The following is a 22,681-nucleotide window of genomic DNA, read 5'->3' as shown; positions in this document are numbered from 1 at the left end:
CTCTGGAGAGCTTACCTTGACCTTTGTAGGAGCTGATGTCTGCCAGAGTCTCTATGGTGACTGACTGGGGGCTATTATTGCTGCCCGGGTAAAACTGGCTGCTGCTTTTACTTTGGGAGTGCTGCACTTCACATTTGCCACTGTATGTCTGCTCTTTCCTCCTAAAACGACTGGCTATGAGCTGCCATAAACTGCGCTCTTCCGGAGTAGGTTTTGAAAGTTTTGAGGGGCAGAAGGGTACCTCCATAACCTTGACCTTCCCCATGCTGTGGTATGTATTATACTGCATAGTCCTCTCATCCACCTTCTCTTTAGGCATGGGAAGGGTCCTTCCTGTGAGGTATGAGAAAGGTCGCAAGGGCACTGTTGTCTCTTCTGTGGTATTTTTAATCCGCACAGAGTCCTTTGAATCCACATCACGAGGTCGAGACCTTCGTATTCGCAGACTCAGACTGCGTTTTAATGAATTTAGAGTACCCCTTGGAGTGTCAGACTTGTTCAACCTCACAAAATCTTCACTTTCCCCGTCTTTGTTCTTGTCTTGTGCTTTACCAAACAGCCTCCTGAAGCCCCCTTTGAAAAAGCCCACACCATCTCTACCAGCTCCTCTGTGGCTGTCAAAGTCATCTTCAGAACCCTTTTTCCTCAGCTCTAGCACAGTCATACTAACAGGTCTGGGCCTCCAGCTCCTGCTGTGGACCCTGGGGGTCACCTCAGGTGGGATAAGTGGTCGTAGAGCAGGAAATGTGCCAAGGCCATCCACTGCCCTCAGCTCTGCTCTTCTGCTCCTAAACTGAACAGCCTCTGCAGTGCTCTGCCTTTTGGAGGGTTGGCAGACCTCAGGCTGTAAAGGTCCTGGAGCCAGCATGCACACACTCCTGGGTCGCCGCAGCCTCGGCTGTGGTTCAAGTGGTTTTGTATCCTGTTTTTGCTTGGCTGGTTCTCCATACATGCTCAGTGTCCTCCTGTCCAGAGTGCCTTGACCCTGGCACGGTCTCCGGAGCACAGCCCGAGGCAGAGAGCTGTGCCCCCCCACAGGGCCATGATCTCTGCAGACCAGGCCCGGTGCAGGGAGTGTGACCGAGCTGTGGATATAGTGCTTGTGGCTGTCTGTCTGAGCAGCAGCCTGTGCCACGTTTGCGTCCAACATGGAATAGTTCCTACGAGGCTGCTCCAAAAACCAGTCGATCTTAGTTTTTCCCCTCTCCGCCTCCAGTTCCACACTCTGCCTCCCAGCTGTACCTGCACAGCGCAGGGAGGGTGACCTGTTGAGCTCATGTCTTGCCCTGCCCGGCCTGGGGCTGTTCTCCATAAGAGGTACACTCATTATATCTCCTCTTGGCTGACGCTGCTCAGCCTGGGTGTGGGTGTCCTGGCCCATTCCCTCTGACACCAGCTCATCTCTTTGGGAATCCTTCAAAATGACAGAGAGGTTGTACACTGGTTTTGTTTGCTGCTGCTGCTGCTGCTGCTGCTGCTGCTGCTGCTCCTGCTGCTGCTGCCAAAAAGTTGTAGTCCTCAGGATTGTATCCACTGTCCCACTGCTAAGAAAGAGCATTGCACTTCACTCCCGCAGTTTCACACACAGGTTCATTCAAAACACTGAGGTCAATTCCAAGTCACTGCCTATGACTTCATATAATTCACCTAATAAAGTCCTTCGTTTGAAGACCGGATTGCAAAACCAGACCTTTGACATGGAAAAAACTTCAAGTTGGACCAAGTCTGCATCCTGTGTCCTCATCACAAGGGACTCTCTCACAAGCGTAAAGTTAGACACTTTCTCACCACATTTCTGCTACCTGTCCCGCACACGCAGCTGAACAAAAGAAACACTCCATATCCAACTCGCGTTGCATACCCAATGTAAAGACTACAAAGAGTATACAAGTTAAAAAAAGAAGAAAAAAGCTTTTATGGCAAGTTACAAACAGTGCACAATCCTTGTTGTTGGTGGAGCAGACAAACCCCTTCATCTCTGAGCTCTTGCCATGCTGAGCATGAGGGAGTGTGTGTCTGTTTGAACTTTCAGCTGCCTTCTACTCCAGGGAAACATGGAAAACATGGAGTGGATCCCACAGACTCCAAGCACATTCTGCCCATTTCTCCAGAGAAAGGGGCAGCCCCGATAGAAACCACCAGACAAATGCAAAATGAAACAGACTTGAACACATTTAAGTCAACATCTGGGAAAGTAAGCAGTGTTTAGTTGAAGAAGAAAGAAATGTAAATTTTCATTATCAGGAAAACTTCCTAACATGATTAGGAATGTTAAATTGTCAAATTCTGCCATTGCAATTATTGTGAGACAAAAACAATTGACTACCTTTGTCTTCAAATAGACTATCATAACCCATTACACCAAAAACAGACGCAAGTCTATAGGTCAGGCTTTTCAAGGATCCAGGGGGCATGAGGTAGTGAGAAAAAATAAAGATCCAATTTAATGGTGAGGTTAAATAATCCATCCATAACCAACATTATATTAAGGAATGCTAGATTTAAAAATACTGGTAAAGATAACATAGAGCGAGAGTCTGTGTTTCATGGAGACAACTACTAAAAAGTGGTTCATGGCTGAACTTTTCTGCATAGTTCCACTAAGAATAACAGATTCAATTAATTTATTTTTTATCCATATCATGTAAAAGAAAGCTGAGTGAATCTTCTCGGGTTGGTTCCATTGAGAATAGAATAGTTTTGGTTCGCTCAAAAACACACATGAGTTTTGTTCTAAACACTGCCCCATTGTGGTCAAGAAGGGACATGCTCATTTCAATCAAGATTTGATAAAGAATGGCCCATTAGAATGTGGCTGTAAGTCTACAATGCCCCTGCCCAAACAAATGTATGGAACAGCCACAAATATATAAAATACTATAAAATAATACTACAACTACAAATTAAACAATATAAGTTGTAAGGAGAGTATACCCTCTGATCAAGCATTACACATGGATACAAATGCCTTAGAAGTATGAATTTAGATCTTTGACTGAAATTTTTCTTCTTTCAGTTGAAGTCTTATCCGACAACTGCATCATATGACCCATGGCAGGTTGCGTGCATATATTGGCCTTTATGACATGGCTATTGATATGTCTCTGCATATCTCTGGTGTAGAATGTCTGAGGAATAAAGTCTGGCGGTAATGCAACAATTGGATGCCAACCGCCATAAAACAACAACAACAACAACAACAACAACAACAATAAAAAAAAAAAAAAAACTGTACAAAAAACCAAATACTAAATCTGTTGAACTTTTGTATAATTTTTAGCAAATCCCATTGAGGAAACATATTATGTTTGAAGAAACGCCTCAATGGGATTATTTCTAGTGTTCCTCCTGTAAACTTTGGCATTTATTTCCCAGGTAGTCTAAGACAGTTCAGGATTTCAATCAAATCTGTTCAATATACGTTTAGATATGCAGTCTGCCCTCCATTTCTATCTGAATCACTTGAGTCTACACGCTGTTACAATACAAAAGTCAAATGACCTTTACCTGTGTCGAGAAAGCAGGGATTTGGAATAATTTGTTGCTCGTCTGAGAGTAAGCAGTCCCTTTCGCTCCACTGAATAGGGTGTTGAGTTCTCCTCCTTCCGAAGCAAAGCAGCATGGTCAAATCCAGAGTTAGAGTGCCTTTTCCATACTTTAAAAAACTCCTCTAAGCGGCAAATTTCCCGTTTCATTCCTATATGACCCCTCCATCTCCCAGTCACTAATAGATTACAAGAAAGCCACCATAGTCCGTTGCATCCCTTTGTTTGTTTTGCGTGATGCTCCTTGCTGCGCTTCTCCAAATGTAGTTAACATCGGTTAGTCCTCCTTGGGTAAAGTTCACTCCGAGTCATTTCCTCTTGGTAATTGCAAATGCAGGTGTAGTTTTAGCGGGGCTTTACGTGAGATGCAGCTAATAGCATTAAAGTTAATCCCATTGTCTACGTTATGGTTGAATCCAGCGGGGACCTACGGCGTCGTAAATCCGAGGAAGTGCTGACCGGGTAACAAGAGTTCTCCTTGTCTCCCCACGGCTAAATCTTTTTGCTTCTTGTAACTATATCTTGATGGTAGCAGGAAAGGCTGGAGGAGAAAAAAACTGGACGGACATGTTTTGAAGTTCCTGAATTCCCCATGCGTGCTTAATGTGTGTGTGTGTGTGTTTGTGTGCAATGAGAGTTTGTGAAAGGACGTTTGGAGTTTTATCTAATATCTGTATGCGTCAGTGAGGTTGTCTGTGTTGTGTTGTTTTGCAAGCACATAACTCTGAACCAGATTGTCCTATAGTACCCTAGGGCTGAGCTGCCTTGCAAGCAAACTTCAACAGAGAGCCAAAATAGCCACGTAATAGAGGTCTGTATACTCATTATTCATCTCTCACTGTGTTCAAAGAAAGTCAGTTCTATTTTGCATTTCCAGAGCGGAATACAATGCTTCAACATTCTAGCATACGCAGCTGTTTTCAAAGCTTAGACTTTCAGATCTAAGCTAATTTTAATGTGATCTAGAAGGTAAATACATTATTCACAATCATTTTTTTTCCTGAATTACATTAAAAAAAATGCCTTTTTAAGTTGTAATCATGTCCACTAAAAACAAAGTCTGGCGGTAATGTAACAATTGGATGCCAACCCCCATAAAACAACAACAACAACTAAAAACAAAGCTTCACATGGAGCTTGCATGACATGATTGAAAACAGTTACAGTATAGTATTTAAAGGGACATTTTGTGTCATTTGTTACATTTCAATCTCCTGCCACAAATACAATTAAACAGTTGAAGGAACTATAAATATTTAATTTAAGGAAGAAGCAAATCAGTTTATGTCCATCATGACTGCGTTTGTAGAGTAAATGATTTGGGTTCTTTCCATCGGCACACCAGACAGGACAAACAGTATGTTGACAAAAAGACTCCAGCATGACAGACTAGTGTTGTCTGGCAGATTGTGTGATGCATTTGTACCGCATGGGCCCAGCTTATACCCAGCCACATCCAGTATTAGAACATGAGTCAGCTTCACGTATGTAGTCTCAGGCATGAAGACAATTTCCCCATCCGGTAAAGAAATCTGTGCGCACGAGATCAGAATCACAATTTTAACTTCAACAATGATGAACTTTTGCTGAATTATATACTTTCTTGTTTTGCTTTGTTTACCATAAGCTGTGCAATTGTTCCATCTATTATTGGCAACTACTAATTAGTGATTGGTGAAAACATGTCCTGAGATGCAAAATGCTCCATAATGTTTTTGTTGTTCAAGATATACTCAGAGATGAACACGGGTTTAATCAAGGTCAAGGTACATTACAAGCTAATTAAGACTCTGAAATGTATTGTTCAAATATTTTCCCCACAAAGGATTCCTATTATAATATGCTAATAAGCCAGTCCACATTCTAAAAGGCAATGCATGCATATTTTCCATATAATTAACACATTGATTGTCATAGTTGTACCTCAGTGACACATCTTGGATCTTGCTGCACGACTCATCTATGACAAGGTGCTGTATCCGACATTGCTCCAATCAGAAAACCAAACCTGACGCTTTTCCGTGATGGCACTACACCACACGTGCTACGGCTAATTTTGACAGGTGCGAGCTTCACGTGACGCATCAGTGTTAAAACCAGCGGTAACACTAGCTAAGGAAAAACACCTTGGACTTCTGCGAGGTTCTGGTGTCACAGACTTAAATTGAACCGCCTCCTGTGAGATAAGATTGGATGTTGAGGAAATCAAATCTGGAAAATGTACTGGTGCGACTTATGCGACCTCGGTAGACAAAGTCAGGACACTCTTTAGCGCAATCACAGAGCGGAAAGATGAGCTTTGTATTGCAAATTTTCCACGCGCCGAACTGTGCCTGGGGCGATATTCATAAAAAATGACTAGCTCCTGACAGCAGCTTTTAGATTTTTAATGATTAGGGGGGTTACGCGGACCAAATACTAACAAGCAAGGGGAGCAATTATGAAGATACTGCTCAAGCGAGGAACAAAGAGAAATTGATGTTTCTAATTTGCTAAATAATTCAAACAAGAATTAGCAGGCAGGCACTGTGTTAAGAACACACTGGCTTATAGCGGGACATTCAATGGGAACCTGGAAAACCAATCTACTCATAAACAGACTATTACAATATTAGGCAGCAAGATACACATTTGCCGGTTAATTGCAAGTAGCCTTTGCCAATGACATACGCAATATATTATAAAACTTATCTCGATAAAATAATTTGAAAATAAATTTGGTGAGTTAAATCTTTGTCAATTTTCATGCAAAGATAATATACGACCATCCAAAGTGTGCATTTACGTTCCTGAATTTTTATTCTAGTTCAGTAAATGCCTTTTAGTTTAGTTTGTTTTTTATTTAAAAGGAGAATGTGTTAAGTCATTGAGCTTATAAAAAACAAAACACACAAAAAAACAGATGCTCTGCACCAGATTATAGCTCAAGAGCTATAGCTTCCATCTGCATTCCTTGATTTACAGAAATAAACTATCCATATAGTATATTGTAAAAATAAATAAAACAATGAAGCAGAATGATAGAATTTAAAAGGCATTCTTAAAAATAAGATGGGAGAATGCATTAGCAATATCAATTCCAAGTGTCATGAGGGAGATATGAAAGCCAAATGTAGCCAAGAGTGTGATCTCAAGGAACAAGTACTTTGTTTTATCCTCTCATTTGTATGCTTTTAGTTGCAGTGGAGTTTTAAGTGTGTCACAAATAAAAACCCTTTTGTTGCATGGCTCAATGTGATCCATCTTTAATCATGCAGACCTTCTTGGACCTACAGACGATGCACTTACACTGCAAATGAGATGCAATGGTTTTGTATGGGTGTAATTCATGGTGCTGCTCCTTATTTTAGAGGTTTTGTGTCACTGAGTTCAGACCTGAAAAACCTGAGCCACACACTCAACCTTCAAACAACCAAGGTCTCTCTTATTTATCTGTCTCCTTGCAATAGGGAACTGTTATGGGTAGTTATTAAAAAATTGTGGTGAGGCTAACCGAATTGTTTTCTTTTTTAAATGCTCTGACAAGCCTTTAATGCGAATTATCATGTTTCAAAGAATAAAAAAGGTCATGTCTTCAGTCGTCTGCGTTGAAATGGAGCAAAGAATCATGGTCTATCTTGTTTCTTTAGCAGTTGCTGCAACAACACAATGCATTTAAGCAAAGAATTAATGACAGCCACAATATTAATATGAGACAATACAAAATTACATATATTTTTATCTTGATAGCAGCAGCGCCAAGCCAGGATTTGACTTTTAAATGTTTTTTACATTTATAATTCAGAATACTGGACAATAGGGTGTGCATCATTTGTGTATGTAATCATTTATTGCGCAAAATTAATGTTTGTTATGATCTGTGTTGCTTTATCACTTTCTTTATGTAGCAAAAGAAAAACTCAAGATACTGAAAGAAATTAATAACAAAGAGGCTCATATCTTATCTTCTTAATAAGCTTGTGCAGAGGCTTAGGTAAATACTAACATGTAATTAACAAGAAATAGGAATTTGGCAAAGTTTTGGAAACAGAAAAGGAATGTTTTAATTGGGAAATGGTGACAGAAATAGTCAGAACAAAGTCATAATCACATCCTTACGCTGCATGCCAACAGGAAATGTATAGTTGCTTACACAATAGCCCCTCCCCATTCCCTTGTGTGGATCAACACTGCATCAATGTGGATAAATGAATAAAGCGCAGAATAGTACACAGAGACAGGGGCTTACAGACAGCAGGGAAGAAAAAAAAACTTTATGATAATTACGCTTGCGGCAGTGGCATCGAGTGTGGGCGTTGGAGCTTTTTAAAATTCAGCTGCACTATCGACTAGCATACGTCACCGTTGCTCCACTGCAGAGAAAATGATAGGTTCGAGGACATCTGTGGGAGGCTGTGAAAGTGGGGGGGGGAAAACTCCAGACGCTTATGTCTCTAAAATTTCTGTTTTTTGTAGAAGGGCTGAGCGTGTATGTAGTGTATTTGTTTAGTTGGCACGTGTGGGAGAGCGAGGAACGAGGGAGGAGTGAGTTGTATGCTGCTGGATAGGCACAATGTAGCCTCTCATTAAAGCGGTTGACAGCCCAGACACTTGTTGCTAATTTCCCGTGTGTCTTTGACGGATAATACTACGCAAAAAATGGGGGCTTGTGTGCCGCGTGAGAGTGTTGACGCATCCCTAGCGGGAACCTTGACTTTTCTTACCCCTCAGCACTAGCCTCCTTAAATTGAGTTTCTAGCTGAGTTTTATTTGAAGGTAGAAATTTGATTTGCCATCCAAGTTTCGGAGTTACATTTTCAAGAGCAAATTAACAAGATATTTCCCCAAGTGAGGCAAACCTAAGTTCGGGGGAAGCAATCTGAATTCAAATGGCCGCACAGTTTCAGGGACCGCGGCATTTCCCTTATAGCCCGTTATAGCCTCATGGCTAACCGTAACCCTAACCTTAACCCGGCGCGGTCAAAAACGGATCACATCTCTCGTCTCCCATAGATTTCCTTCTTCTTCTGAGTCAGCTCGAAGGTGCAGGTGAGCGGTAGGTGCGTTTTATGATTGACACGTGGCAGGACTAATCGGCAGTCCACGCCACGAGGAAATGAGACTCAGATTTGGGCCAAAAAAATCGTCCATTCAACCTTTAAAAGGAAAAAAAATTCCATTCCTGAATAATCTTGATCTATAGAAGAGATGAGTGTATCAAGCCTTTTCCTTAGTACACAATTGCCACCGTAGTTCTAACAAAGAACTTGACCCAATAAAAGACAAAAATTTGATACAAAATGACCAAATTATGCAAAAGTTAGAACTGCTGAGGAATCTGTACCCCCAAACGAGAGCTCGCGTAACCACAGTTTGAGAAACACTGTTCCACGTTGTCAATTATAAATGGATAGTTAGTACAATGAAAGATTATGATTCACTGTGGACCCAAGATCAGCTAGAAGAATTACTTTCACAATGTGCGTGATATTTGTTAAAAAAACACATTAGAGTTCGTGACAGAGCACCTGCTTAACATTCAAGTCACTAAATGTTAATGTTATTATCTCTTTAGCAGATACCACCACCCATACAAATGGGAATTTCCTGTTTGTAGAAGCACTGATGAATTTTCAGCAGGAGTCTTGACTTTTCCTTCATGTACCCATCGCCAGCAGCAGCCTTTACGTTGTGTCGCCATTTGTTTACTGCCAGAAGATTCAATTCCAGCCCCTTCGCAGCGGAATAACAAAAAAGGTCAGTGCGAATCTTAGGGAAACACAAAGACTTTTATGGACTTGCATTTGATGACAAAATGAAATGGTGTAGGCGGAGTGCAGAGAAACAGGTTTTGTGTGCTAGTATGGGCAGCTCTGTGTGGGCTGGTGGGCTCCCGGTCTTCCTACGCCACTACATTAGTTTGCAAACCTCCACTCACTGCTGGTATCTTATCAAACGAGGCCTTATGCTCATTCTTTTATGCAATAGCTTTGATGTTGTACACCGCATCCATGTAATTGTGGAAATTAGTAGCAGCATTACATAATAGAAATTTGGGATAATGAGCCAAGGAGCTGGCTGAGAAAACTAGAGGGAATTAAATCGACCTGTGGTAGAGGATTGCAAAATGGTGATTTAGAACTACAAGGCAGAGAGGATAGAGGAATAACGTCTCTAAGAAAAAAAAAAACTTTACAAAAAATGTCTATCAAGAAAATTTAAATATGATAATGTCCCTGGAGAAAAAAAAGGCTTACCACACTGTAAAACAGTACACTTATATTTCGCAGATTCTTTTCCCCTTTTCCTAAAACCATGTAGTTCTGGGGTAAATGCTCAATATCTATTAAACCACAAGTGACATTTCCTGACATTGCAGAGAATATTGATTAGAATCTGACCATTACGTTTCATGTCTTTTAGCAACAGGAAGCATCAACCAAAGCCACCACAGCAAAATCTCATCGTGGAAAACAACAAAGATAAAAGCATCAGCCATTGAGCAAGCTCATTTCAAACACTCGGTCGTGTAATTAGTTTAATGATTCAAGCTTCATTGTCTTGTTCCATATGTGCAGTGAAACCCTCAAGCCATTTTCACAACATACAACACATTAAACATACCTGCCAAAGGCTAAATGTAATCTGTCATGCACCATCTGCAGTTTGTTCTTGTATCTTCTAAAGGAAACAATGGAGGAGTTGTTGAGGAAAATGAGGTTGTCAATCAAAAAATTGTTCAACCATGTATCAATGATGTCAAGTTGCAACATGATAACCTTGAAGGGCATTCACTTCACTGAACACTGAAGGTGGCAGTAAGCGTAACTGTGAATAGAACATTTTCTCAAAATGTTGGTCAAATTTTAAAACAAAAAATGTAGATTAATGAAGGGATATGCACTACAAGGCTAACTAAGTATTTGGCGCATCTTCCACTAGAAAGGTTATGTACTGGTGCACATTTGGAAGGACACAAAATTTCAGTCAGTGCTAGCCCTGGACAATAAATGAATGCAATGCATGCCATAAAATGCCATGCAGTATGAAGAGGGTCATTGATGTAAGTGTATAGCTAGATAGTCATTTGAAGTTTACATTAAGTAAATGAGAAAAATGTTGCCGCGTGGCTAGTGTTTACATGTTTTACAGTATCTACCAAGCTCTTTTTTCTTTTCAAACAAATCATCTGTTGTTTTAACCCATAAGCTTTTATCCTTATGTAAGCCTGTGATTAGCATTTTGCATCTTCTTCCAGAACCACAATTTTCCCTCTAGTCAATGTTTGGGGTTAAAAAAACATACATTGACACTACGCTCCCATTGTCTTGTCTTCTGAGGATTTTTATGCTTTGTTGTTCCAACCAAGGGCCAAGAATAGCGTTGTGTTAGTGCCCAAGCTCCCATGTAATTTCCTACTTCTTTGTCTCTGCTTATGTGCCATCCATGCACGTTCATGCACACTTTGACAATAAACTTGGGGCTTGCTGTCAACACCAGAGAACAATAGCGAATGTCCTCACTCCTTAGAACTACAATATTGTGGTTTGGTTACATGCAAATGGTTCAATCTACTTTCACCAGCAGAGGGCGCAGGCACAAATTCAAAGTTATTGCAAACACCTCACAGGGATGACAGGCTGCTCAGATTTGAAGCGCTAGGCTAGTTTTACGCAACCACGCCCACTTGCAAGGGCCCTATGATCCCCTATGATGACCTGGGTTAGGGTTTTGGTTAGGGTTATATGCTACTATATTTTATGCTGTAAAACCATACATTTCTGCTATTGGGGATGTGGAACCTGAACTAGTAGCCTATACTAGTATTGAAAATGGGGAACATAGGTACCAGGGAATATAGGTAAGCACCTCTTGCAGGAAACTAGCGCAGACTGTGTGTAACGCTCTGTATGCTCCAGTGGGGATTGATCGGAATTTCAAATTGAAATTTCAATGGTCACAACTAGCAAAGGCTGTAAGTACTTCCACAAACAACTAAATATTGTGCTAATGCTACCCTTTTAGTTTAGATGTGCACAAACATGTTCTGAAATAAATGTGATTATTTTATTAGTTTGTCAGTTCAGGCCTATTTTAGTCTTTTTGTCCATTTTAAATAAGAACAATGAACAGAATCCTAATGTTGAAACAACAAAATTGAAGGTCCTTCACAATTCGTGGAGCCCTACAACACCATATCATTGTTTTTTGCTTTTCTTTATATATTTCAGGTGCATTTTAGAACGTGGACACGACAACCACGGTTTTATTCGCCGTGACTACGCAGCATCTCTGTTGGCTTTGAGTTGTTAGCCTCCGCACAGATAAGCCTTCATCCCCCACTCCCCCGCAGCACACGGACTCGCTCCTGCTGTATGCAAATGAAAAATACAAAAGTACAGCAGACTTTATAGACATGGACGTACTGCACAAAGCAGGAGAAGAGACGGGGACAGTCCCCAAAGACCATCACAGTGCGCCATTTGTAAAGGGCTCAAGTGTCGTCTAGGTTATTTGCAATTGTGATTTTTCAGGAGAGCAGTGTGATTATGACAAGAGCTTTAAAATTGGAAATCTGTTCACCTGTACTTTTTAAACAAATCACAAGTTGATTATGATGATTGTGACACGTTAATAGTTGTAAATGTTTTAATAAAAGCATATAATAAATACAACTACAAATACTGCAAGTGTCAAAACCCCCAACAAGCATATTTCTCTTTAACCGCTTTCTATGGCTAATACCTTCAAGCTGATTGAGAGCAAAAACCTGTAGCCAACGTGAAAACCTTCAATATTCTTACAGTACTAAAGCCGTGACGCAATCCAGTTTCATTAAGTAATAGCTCCCGGATAGTGAGGCGCCATTGATTCGACATTCAAACCCAAGGATTAATTGTCGGTTCAATGTAACTGCCGTGACTGTGACTGACGCGAATCCTCAGTGAAAGCGCATCGAGGAGATGTGCTTCTACAGGTGACTTTACGATTACACTCCATCAGCTGAAGTTAAATGGCGCTCACGTTGACGGGCACTTTCGCCACAACAGGCAAACAATAAGCAAAGAAAATGAACACAGGGAGGTCAGGTAATATCAGCAGGAGGTATGGAAGGTTTATTTCTAAAGGCCTAGGAGGAAGCACGCAGCAGGTTTGAAAAGTCTGGCTTAAAGCATGAAATTGAGTAGGTTTAAAATGATTTATAAAGGAGCGGCAAGAGGGAAGACAAAATCAGTATTCTAGGGGAGAATTGTGAATGTTCGCAGTCAGTCTGACATTGGGGCAACGTGGCTTAGTTCAGTATTATTCCTCGCCAACATGATTCAGAGCATACAAAACATATCCATCCTTATTGGTCATGTTTTAGAGCAATCCATGTGTCAGGAGGTAATGTTTCATGCCGTTTTGAGTTCCTGACTTAGATCAAGCAGTTTTATATTTTACTTAATGACCATCTTGTCATTGCTATATGCACACATGTGCCTCATTTGTCTTCAAATCATACTGGGAAGGGAAACCCAAAACTCAATGTAATTAAGTTGAATGTGAGACAATGACTAATGGGGGACAACGACAATGTGCTGTAATTTAGCAATGGGAGAAAAGTGGCCTGCTTTTTGACTGCTCTTCTATTGTGGACTCAACACATTACAATGGCAAATATTGTGAAACAACTGGATATTCTGATTTAAAATCTGACTAAACTGAGTTTAGCTGGAGGATTTGACCTATTCTGCATGTTTTAGGTTGGTGAAACCACTGTTCCCACTGGAAACCCATACAGACACTGGGAAAAAACAAATTCTGGGAGTCAAATTTGAGAGCGAGAATGCTGGCCAATTGGCTACCGTGCCACCCAACTTAAGTTAAGATGGGACTACAGTAAGTGGAAAAATAGAATTGACAGTTCTGTCAGTTAAGAATTCTCAGAAGAATTCACTATTTCTATTTCAAGGTAGATTCAATATTTTAGATTCATCTTTTCAGTGTCACAGACAAAATATGCCCAAAAACTCTGCTGAGAATTAGTGGCGCCAAAATGGTCTTTTACAAACCTCACAAAGCATTTCTGTGTGAGAGCTATCATATGACCAGACAAGCGCTTGGGTCTCAATCTGCAGGGGAAGAGAAATCACACTCACTTGGCATTTATATCAACTGATACACATCTGAACACAGATTTTTTTTCCCCTCCAAAGAATTGCCACAAAAGATCAGCTTGCCTTGTTCCTATTTTAAGTAGGGCCTGGAGAGTGAATTCTTCCAAACGCTGACAAGCTTTCTTTATTAGACAAGAGGAGTTCTCCCTTTGGGTTGGACTGTCAGAAACCAGTCAATTTAATTGAACCATATATCTGACGTGCCAAAGAGATTTGTTTAATATCTCTTTGGTAACTCTCAGTGGAGGAAGTTACCTAGACAGCTGCCAGTTAAGACTTAACCGAGGTTTCACTGGGAATGGCTTCACTCATTGGCCTGCAATCACTTTGAAATATCAGACTTCGGGAAGTTTACTGGGACTAAATAGTCTTAGAATAGTGTTACTTCATCTCCACCTTTATTACAGCAATTCCGTAATATTTACGAATACAAAATGTACTCAAGCGTACACTTGTATTTCTTGCACTAAAAATATCCATATTTAGACCAATTTATTTAGATATTTGATAAGGGGATACAAATGGTGGCAGTCATTTTTATTTGCTATGTACAAGCAACTACTCACAATGTGGGGTCACCAAACATGGTCTGCACAAAGCGCTTTAGCTAAAAATAAGTTAAAATACATTTAGAGAAAATAGGAATATAATGAGCATTAAGTAAAAACAAGGCACTTAGAAGATGTTTAGATAAATAAATAAGAAATAAACTAAATTACCCAATCATGCAGCTACAATAATGAGGATGTTCAACTCTGGCAAAGAAATGTGAACACGATGAATTGGACCAAAATGAATCAGTGAATCTAATCAGAAAGACTCTTTGAGCCCGGAATGACCACAATCAAGTGATTACCCATCAGACCTTGTGCTTACCAAACACGCCATACATTTTAATCAGAGAGGCATCAATTTACTGTCATAACCAACATTAAATGCGAGTCAAAAGGTGCTACTATTCCAAATATTTAGCTATGTTCGGCGGCAAAGTGCATTGGCCTCTTGACTGCACTTACGGTGAGTGTCTTCAGTCGGCACTGTACATTATCATTCACTGTTCCAGCCCCATTTAGCTCGAGTGTTATGGCCTCCCACACTTCTGCTCTAACTTTTCACCAATTGATGGCCCTCTTGCCACTCAGGCTTTTGAAAGTCAGTTACTTTTTATGCTTTTAAGCTAAATAGAAAATAATGTGCTTTTTATTGTCATCAAACTGTTAAGTACCTACAGTATGAATTAATAAAAAATGGGAAAGCATTAGCTAATTGCATTTTTGAATAAGATCTCTTTCCACAGAAGAGAGAAAGCAGCTATTCATGAGTTATATCTTTTGTAAGTAGAAAGGCGTCCGATTTTGTACCTCTTTGTTTATCTTGATCTTTTAGCTTAACATCATCTTAATAACAGGATTCTTTTTAAATCCGAAATGAAGTACATCATACTCTTTGTTCTGTTATTGCTGCAGTTCTGTTGCAACACTGTAATTTCTCTTATCTTGCTGTTGAATAAATCACAAGCAATACAACGATGTGACGAATAGGGATGTCACCATATAAAATTTTATAGTAACGGTTATTGAGAAGAAAACATTTTACAATTCCAATTCTGTTTTTACAATTCAGAAGAAGTTATGATATTGTCACACAAAAAAAGATATGCGACCAAAAAACTGTGCCCTGAATACTGTGCCCCGTCTTGGTGAATACTGCCGTTGTGTCCTTGGGCAAGACACTTAACTCGCCTCGCCCCCAGTGTCTGCGAACAACTGGTGTGTGAATGTGTGTGTGAATGGGTGACTGGTTCCTTGATGTAAAGCGCTTTGAGTGCCTCGAAGGTAGAAAAGCACCATTAACCATTTAACAGAATAATCTTGACATTCCACGTGATGAATGTGCAACCAAAAATTGTTCATATTGCACTGTAAGCCCATATACCTTCTGCTTGGTCAAGAGATAACTCAAGATAAACAAAGTGAATTGCCTTGACAAGTCAAGCTAGATGTCCGCGCCAGGATTGTCAAAAGGTTGAAAGAAATGGCCAGCAAATCCCAGAGCAAACTGTCCATATAACTACAAATGCTGTCTGCTGTGGACATGGTTAGAATAAAAGAATGCCAAATCCTCCAGTTTCCTCCCTCCTCCTCCTCATAAACTCCTCCACTCTGCGCCTCTTCATCCTCAACTCCATCCGCCCACGTTCACCATCCACCCCGCATCGGCAACAATCCCACGAGAAGGGAGCCCTATTCTTCAACTAGCCTCTTACGTAAGTCGGCAAGCATGACAGATAACTGCAGAGACTCCGAGACGAATGCGATGCAAGGGAAGTCCTCCCCTCCTCCGTGGAGCAGAGGAGAAGAAGGAAGAGGAGTTTATTTTTACCCGGGCATCTCCATAGGTTGTAGTTTGTGAGGTCACATGGTTCCCCGCCCGTTTGCGAGGCGCACTGTGCTGCAGTGTGCAACTATTTTGAGGTCGCTGGCAAGAACAGACAGGTGCGAAGGCCCGTGGAGAGAGAAACCTGCTGAGAAGATGTAGCTCCAGGCGAGATGGTGGATGAAATGGAGGAGAAAATAGTCGCTCTTGTCTGACTAGTGCAAGGTAAACAGTCAGGTGGTGTCAAGCAAGTATAGGGGCATTTGAAATGGTGGCAAAACAAAGAATGTTAAGTTTAAAAAAGAAAGAAAAATCTGGATAATGTACTGTAAAGGATCACGTATACTCAGTAAATAATGGCATGTTTAATTTTTTAATGAACAAACATCCCTCAAAAATGTTTGCATAAGTGGTGGTGATTCCAATCTAGCTGTCGTTCGTATTCTTATTGCACTAAACCCCAGCCTGAAAACATTGTTGGAAGCGATGCCACCTTGTCAATGCCCAATCTGCATTAGTGCAAATCGTTGTTAGGCAAAACACTTCACCCGCCAGGCATAGAATGAATGTACGTACGCATGAGTGATCGGTGCGGGGCGGAGCGGTCGATGGCGCAGAATAGCAGTCTCACTTCCGTCCGTGAGCCCCCGGGAAGCCGTGGCTACAATAGTAACTTACCACCGCAGAGTGTGGAGGGAATGAATAATGGACAAAAAGTAAAGCGACTGTGAGCGTCTGGGAAAGTGTTTAGTTTAGTTGCACGACAAAGACACCGTCATGTACTGTGCCTAGTCTATGTCCTTTATTTCTAGTTGACCTGTCTGTGTAAACAAAGCCAGATAGAGGGAATAATTGATTAGCACTACCTACTAAGCGCTGCGTGCAAATCTAATAGGAGAGCACTATTTCTGGCCTGCTGGCTGGAAGGGACAGGTGTGAGCGCCGGTGGAGAGGAAAACCTGCTGAAGAGGTGAGACGGTGAAAAGACATCGGCATAAACAAAGTCAAGGTCAACAGCGAGGGATCAGGAGGTAAAAGCGGTGGTGTGTCGTAATCATTTTTTCCACTGAAGGGACATTTGTCTGGGAAGTAGTGCTCCAGCTGCTGTGAGGCTCCGGATGCATGCCAATGAGAGCAGCGAGCCTGTCAGTTTAACGTCTCGTCCCTGTGACAGCCGTGAGGTGGCAGGAGTCATGTCGCAAATGGTGTCGCAGAAGTTAAGTGCGTATGGAGAAATGGCTGCTGTAGTCAGAGGATGATGCAAAAATGGGGAAAGTAATTTAAATGCGCAAAATCAGAGCAAAGGTAAGAGTCACGGTGAATTTGCCTCCTGTAGTTTTAGTGGTGCACTATGTAACTTTTCTGGTGTGGAGATGATTTGTTATGCATGGATTGGGTGAGATTTGACCAGACTTTTTTTCTGGTTGGAGGTTAACATTTTACCAACTGTACCACTGGGAGTCAAAGTAGAAATCTCAAGTCGAGACAACTATGTACGCAAAAGTCTTTAAAAACAGGGTACAATTTAAAATGTACTTTCAAAAGAAAATTATAGGGAAAAAGAGGGGCTGGGCAAACTGCCAGACAGCAAACCCAATCATTTCTACCCTGGTTTAATACAGTTCTCTGCTCAATATTTAATTCTATATAAAACTATACCGGCCATCGAAAAATCTTATATTTATCGTTATTAATTAATCTTAATAATGTATGGCAAAGATACAAAATGTAATTGTGTTTTTATCCGCAAAATAAGGACATAAATTGGTACCTTTATCAATGCAGACACTATGACGCATAATCTCAAAAAATGATTAAAAGTGATTTCATCTTTTGACAAAGTGTGGCTTTTACAGAATGTTACTTATTTAATAAAATATAATAAAGACAAATATTTTAATTAACATTTTCCGATGCCAAACTTTCAAAAGAAAAATATGGATTTGATTAAAATTAAATAAATGCTTGAGTATTTTATGAAAAGGCACAGTATTAATGGTTTCTTTGAGCACTGATGAAAACTTTGCTAATAAATAAGTGTGATGCAACAGAAAAGGCCATTACGAAACACGACTGCCGACTTGACTTAAATCAGTGATGGGTTTTTTCCTTAGGCCTGTGTGGCAAACAAGGGTCTTTGATGTCCGCCTTTGAGTAGAACGCAGGATAGACCACTGACTGCATTCTGCCCTATTAGACAGGATGAAACACATTATTTTAGTCGTTGAACCATGGCAAACACAGAGAGAAAATACAGCTTTAAAAGGCTGTGCAGAAGATTAGACTGCGTGTCAAGGAGCAAAATGGTGCTGTCTATTACACATACAGCTATGCAGATTATTTAATTTGATGCATTGCTCAAGGCTAGAATGTGTAGGAATTTGGTTGAATGAACACATTGACTGATTTTAATTATTATTCCTCAAGTCAGACATATTTACATCACATTGAGGTAGTATAAACAGACCTGCCCAATGCCTTCTGAAGACAAAAGCAATTCACTTAAGAGGAGATTGAGGGATTTACGGCTAACAGGATATGGCATTCTTCTCATGAGTCCTTGGGCATGACCCTTTACAGCTGAGACTCCTCTTCATTACAACCTGAAGCACGTATGGACTATCACAAGTAGGGCACATCCTATAGAAGGAACCATCAAATAAACCAATCAATTTGCAATGAATGATGTGATAAGACTTTTCAGCAGTGTTAAGAATAAGAGGAATGAGGTAATCGACAAATGGTCTAAAACATTTTGCAGCAAATCTGGTAGTCTTGACAACCAATACTCAACACAAATCTGTTTCAAATAGGAATAGACGATCTTGTTTTAGCTTTTTATATCATCTGGCAAAGTATAACATTGTTTCCGTGCCTTGGGTGTACATTTCCAAGCTCTTATATTCCAGACCAAGCAGTACCCGACATGGAAAATATTCAGGCGAACACGTGATTGTACATACCCGCTCAGGCTGCTAATTTCTTGCCACTCCAATGGCAAATTAACATGCTGTGTAAACTGACTAAATACATGTTTGCTGGAGACGTGCTTGACGGATAAGCAGCTGCTCTCTGAATCGGGCCGCATTTGAAGATGGCTTTTTGTGGCTCTAAAGTTAAGTCGTCTTTTGTAATTCAAGGAGCTCCCGGCATAAGCGGCACAGAAAGTCATGACACATACGCACCGGGTGGAAAAACAAACAATGCTGAGGAGGCACATTACCTGCGCTACCAAGCCTGCTGTGAAGAACCTCCCCTGACATTTGCAAGGTCTGGACGTAAAATAAAGCGCATGTGGAATGTGCAATGAATGCATTGATAATTGTCTTCTCCAGGTACAAACAGCAGTTCAGTCCACAGAAATTCTGCCTCATCTAGAAGTCCGATGGTGAGGCAGACAGTAATAGAGCTAAAACCAGGAGAAATACAGATCCAAGTGCTTTTCAGACGGCTAAATTACTCAGAAGCCCCATTTCAGTCAGCTAGTAGCATCAACAGAGCCAGACAGTTTTTTTCCGTCTTTGTTAAAACTGTTAACTATAAAGTTAACTCCAATTACTTACTACTTTTGACAGTGTTCACATAAAAGCCAAGCTTAAACTATGCTATTTGGGAAAATGTGTTCAATTTTCCAAATCGCAATCATTGGTTTGGTGTTTTTTCATCAACATGCTCTACATCTTATCTTGTTAGTAAAGGCTTGTGATTTGGAGCAGAGATCAGACAATGTAAACACTTCCATTCAAAATCCAGTGGAACACACGGTAATGTGATTTCAATGGAAAAACTGGGATTAGCCTCAGAATATCACAAAATATAACAAATCAAGGTGGTTTCAGCAAATGAAAACCCATTTAAGGTTGTGCATTATTTGTTGAAATGTCAAATTGTTGCTTATTTTGTGTTATAAAGACTTTATTGGAATGTCGATCGGATGTCAGTTCACTTTGCCCCCAATCGCCTTCAGAATGTTGCACATTTTGATGTCTTTAAAGGGTCTATAATTGTGCGTGTTAATTGGCACTCTAGATTAACTTCTGTATTGTCAATTTTTGGCTTTTCATAACAAATCATAAAATCAAACAAGCAGTGAGATTGGTTGATTTTTTGTTGCCATTCCGCCCTGCCCTAAACTATGTCATTGTGTACTATAGGTTTGAAGGCTGAAAGCATGCCAGTAGTTGGCTATTGAAAGTAAATCAATAGTTCATTAGCGGTTCAAAATAGCTATACATGAATTGATAACCCATTGTATAAGCAGGATGTTTTGAATTATAATTATTAATCAGCCCAGACTAATTATTTGCACAGAGAAATGTCAGCCAAGGCTAGACAAGGCTTTCCTTTGAACCAGAACAAATAAGTGCATTAGTGTGGCTGTGTTGTGGTGCAACAGATGCTAGTGAAGTTAATGCTTATGCAAAACTAATATTACCTAAGCAAAAGGAATAAAGAGACAACTGGCATGAGCCTTACCTCAACGTAATCAAAACAGAAGCTAAAATATGATACATATATAGAATGTTTTACAGCAATTAAGCAATACGTAAGTGCTTACAAATGCATAAAATGGGTAATAGTAACTTCATTTTTTTTGGCATGGAAGATGGAAGCGGGGGATTTATAGTTTAATTTTCAAAAAGGTCAAAGTAGTCTGGCGCACGAAGCAGGAGATTGTATTCATATTTAATTAATGGGCTAATTAAATGTTTAGTAATGACAAAAAATCTGCTCAATCTTTTTTATGACCCTTTCACAAAGTAATTACGAAATATGAATGCACACATTTGGTCACATCCATCAGAATTGTGCGAGGTCATTTCCAATTATATAAATCCAATGCACTTGCCATGATCAATGTGTTTTAATCGTGTTTTATGCATTTATAAACTGTTCACACTTGCATTGCCGGTTTTCTTATCAGTTTTCTTGTAAATTTATTTAACCCACTGACAACAAAATTGCGTTCTTTTAACAGCAACTGAGAAAGGTCAAACTTTTCTCTTCTGTTAGCAATTTTTAAATATATTCTGAACTTGAGTGGGGAAAGCAGTCATATTTGTCAAGGGCGAGATAGGGCTATGTAAAAGCCATTAGTGCTGGGACATTAGATTACATTCTTGATAATGTCATTTTAATTGATTTTCTTCTGCCACAACAAGCTTTAGCCATTGGCCAACAAACCAGAGGATACTCCAGTTAGATGAAGAAAGCGCTATCCTATGTGACAATCATAAACATGGTATTATCTGAGCAGGGGAAAGGATAGTGGAGATCACAGACAAATGGCTGATCTGGCTTTAGTGTTGCCGTGACACAATAAACGGAGAGGCTTCGCCTAAATCCCAACATAAGCTGCTGTGTGCGGTGCAGAGATGACACGCCCTCTCTGCTGCCCCCGGAGAATCTGTACGGTAAAGACAGGACATCAGGGTTATAACAGGCCGCTGAGCACTTTGGTGGTTGTGCAAGTTGTAAAAGGCAATGCAAGCAAGCTGGGGTGTCAGGATTTTAAATGTAGTGGGATGGAATCACCACATGGGGTCACTGTTGCTGTGTATGAATGGGTGAGAAATGGCCAAACAAGGGTGATTGGTATGAGGGATGTATATTCATTACATTTTGGGAGAGTATTCATATTTTTGGTCATGTAAAAAGAATTTGATCAAAAACCCAAAAACCTATCCAAGGAAATGGAATGAAGCTTTACTGTGAAGTTGGCTTATATGGAATGATTTGAACAAAGGAGTCAATGAATTAAGAACAATAGTGGTAAAAACAAATCATCAAAACTAAGACATTAAGTAAGTATGAGACAGAAAACTCGTTTTTGGGGGTTAAAATATCCAATATTGGCATGCATTTAATTTATGTATGTTATTTATATGCAAATGTATAGTGTAATGTTTTAAACTTCAGTGTTGAAAAAAGGACAGATAACACAATATTGCTCTTCTTTTAACTCCTTTTGATTAATTTTTTTGTTTGCTTAACAAATGTTTTTTTTATGAAATACGTAAGATATTCTGTGACGGCAAATACGAAAAAGAAATGTGCACACCGTGGCAGTAATCCAACTCTGCATTCTCAAAGAGATCTCCAATTTGACAATATTGAAACAACACAAGTTTACAGACAATTCCAAGTAGACTCCACAAAGAGGAACTGGAAAAAGTAGTGAAAGTGCTCTGAAACGCAGCTCCATTAATCAAACTCTATTGTTTTCTATAACACGCAGAAATGCTACAATTAACACCACCGCTATTCATTCCTCGCTTGTTTAAGAAAGTAAATGACGCTGAGGAGTATTCAAGATGGGTAATTAAACATAGATAATAGCAGGTCTATTTACTAATACACTCGTAAATAACTATAATTTCAGAGATGGATCCATAAAGCTCATTAGTATTTCATATTTAAATTCCGACCCCCGCCCTGTCTGCAAGTCACCTCAGCCATTTTGTTCCAATATTTTTTGAGTGCGATTTTCCGACGAGAATGCGGCGTGCGTGGGCCACTACCCCACTGATGAGCCTCTTATGTAATATCAGTCTTCTTCCAGCCTCTCACTGCACGCTGCTGATGGTGCATGGGCACACAATCTGGCACGCTCCTGTTCTG

At 40.2% G+C, this 22,681-nt stretch overlaps 1 protein-coding gene across 3 annotated transcripts in view; it reads right to left on the bottom strand.

Moving 5' to 3' along the window:
* The window catches only part of agap3 (ArfGAP with GTPase domain, ankyrin repeat and PH domain 3), a 158,621-nt gene that overhangs the window by 99,426 nt on the left and 36,514 nt on the right, over positions 1–22,681 (bottom strand). Inside the window, exon 1 of one of the 3 annotated variants that reach the window (XM_072441676.1) lies at positions 3,508–3,716. The exons of 1 other annotated variant lie outside the window; for it this stretch is intronic. In XM_072441676.1, the coding sequence (XP_072297777.1) occupies positions 3,508–3,622 (115 nt within the window). In that variant the 5' untranslated portion in view covers positions 3,623–3,716. Of the gene's footprint in view, positions 1–15; positions 1,616–3,507; positions 3,717–22,681 lie in introns of those variants that run through there. One more of the 3 variants, XM_072441674.1, reaches the window with a different exon arrangement.

The sequence above is a fragment of the Eucyclogobius newberryi genome, unplaced genomic scaffold (genome assembly GCF_026437365.1).
Source record: "Eucyclogobius newberryi isolate DKJ021-1_F unplaced genomic scaffold, fEucNew1.0.hap1 SCAF_12, whole genome shotgun sequence".
Lineage (NCBI taxonomy): Eukaryota > Metazoa > Chordata > Actinopteri > Gobiiformes > Gobiidae > Eucyclogobius > Eucyclogobius newberryi.
Note: the sequence above shows the minus strand (reverse complement) of the source record. Positions and strands in the feature narration are given on the sequence as shown.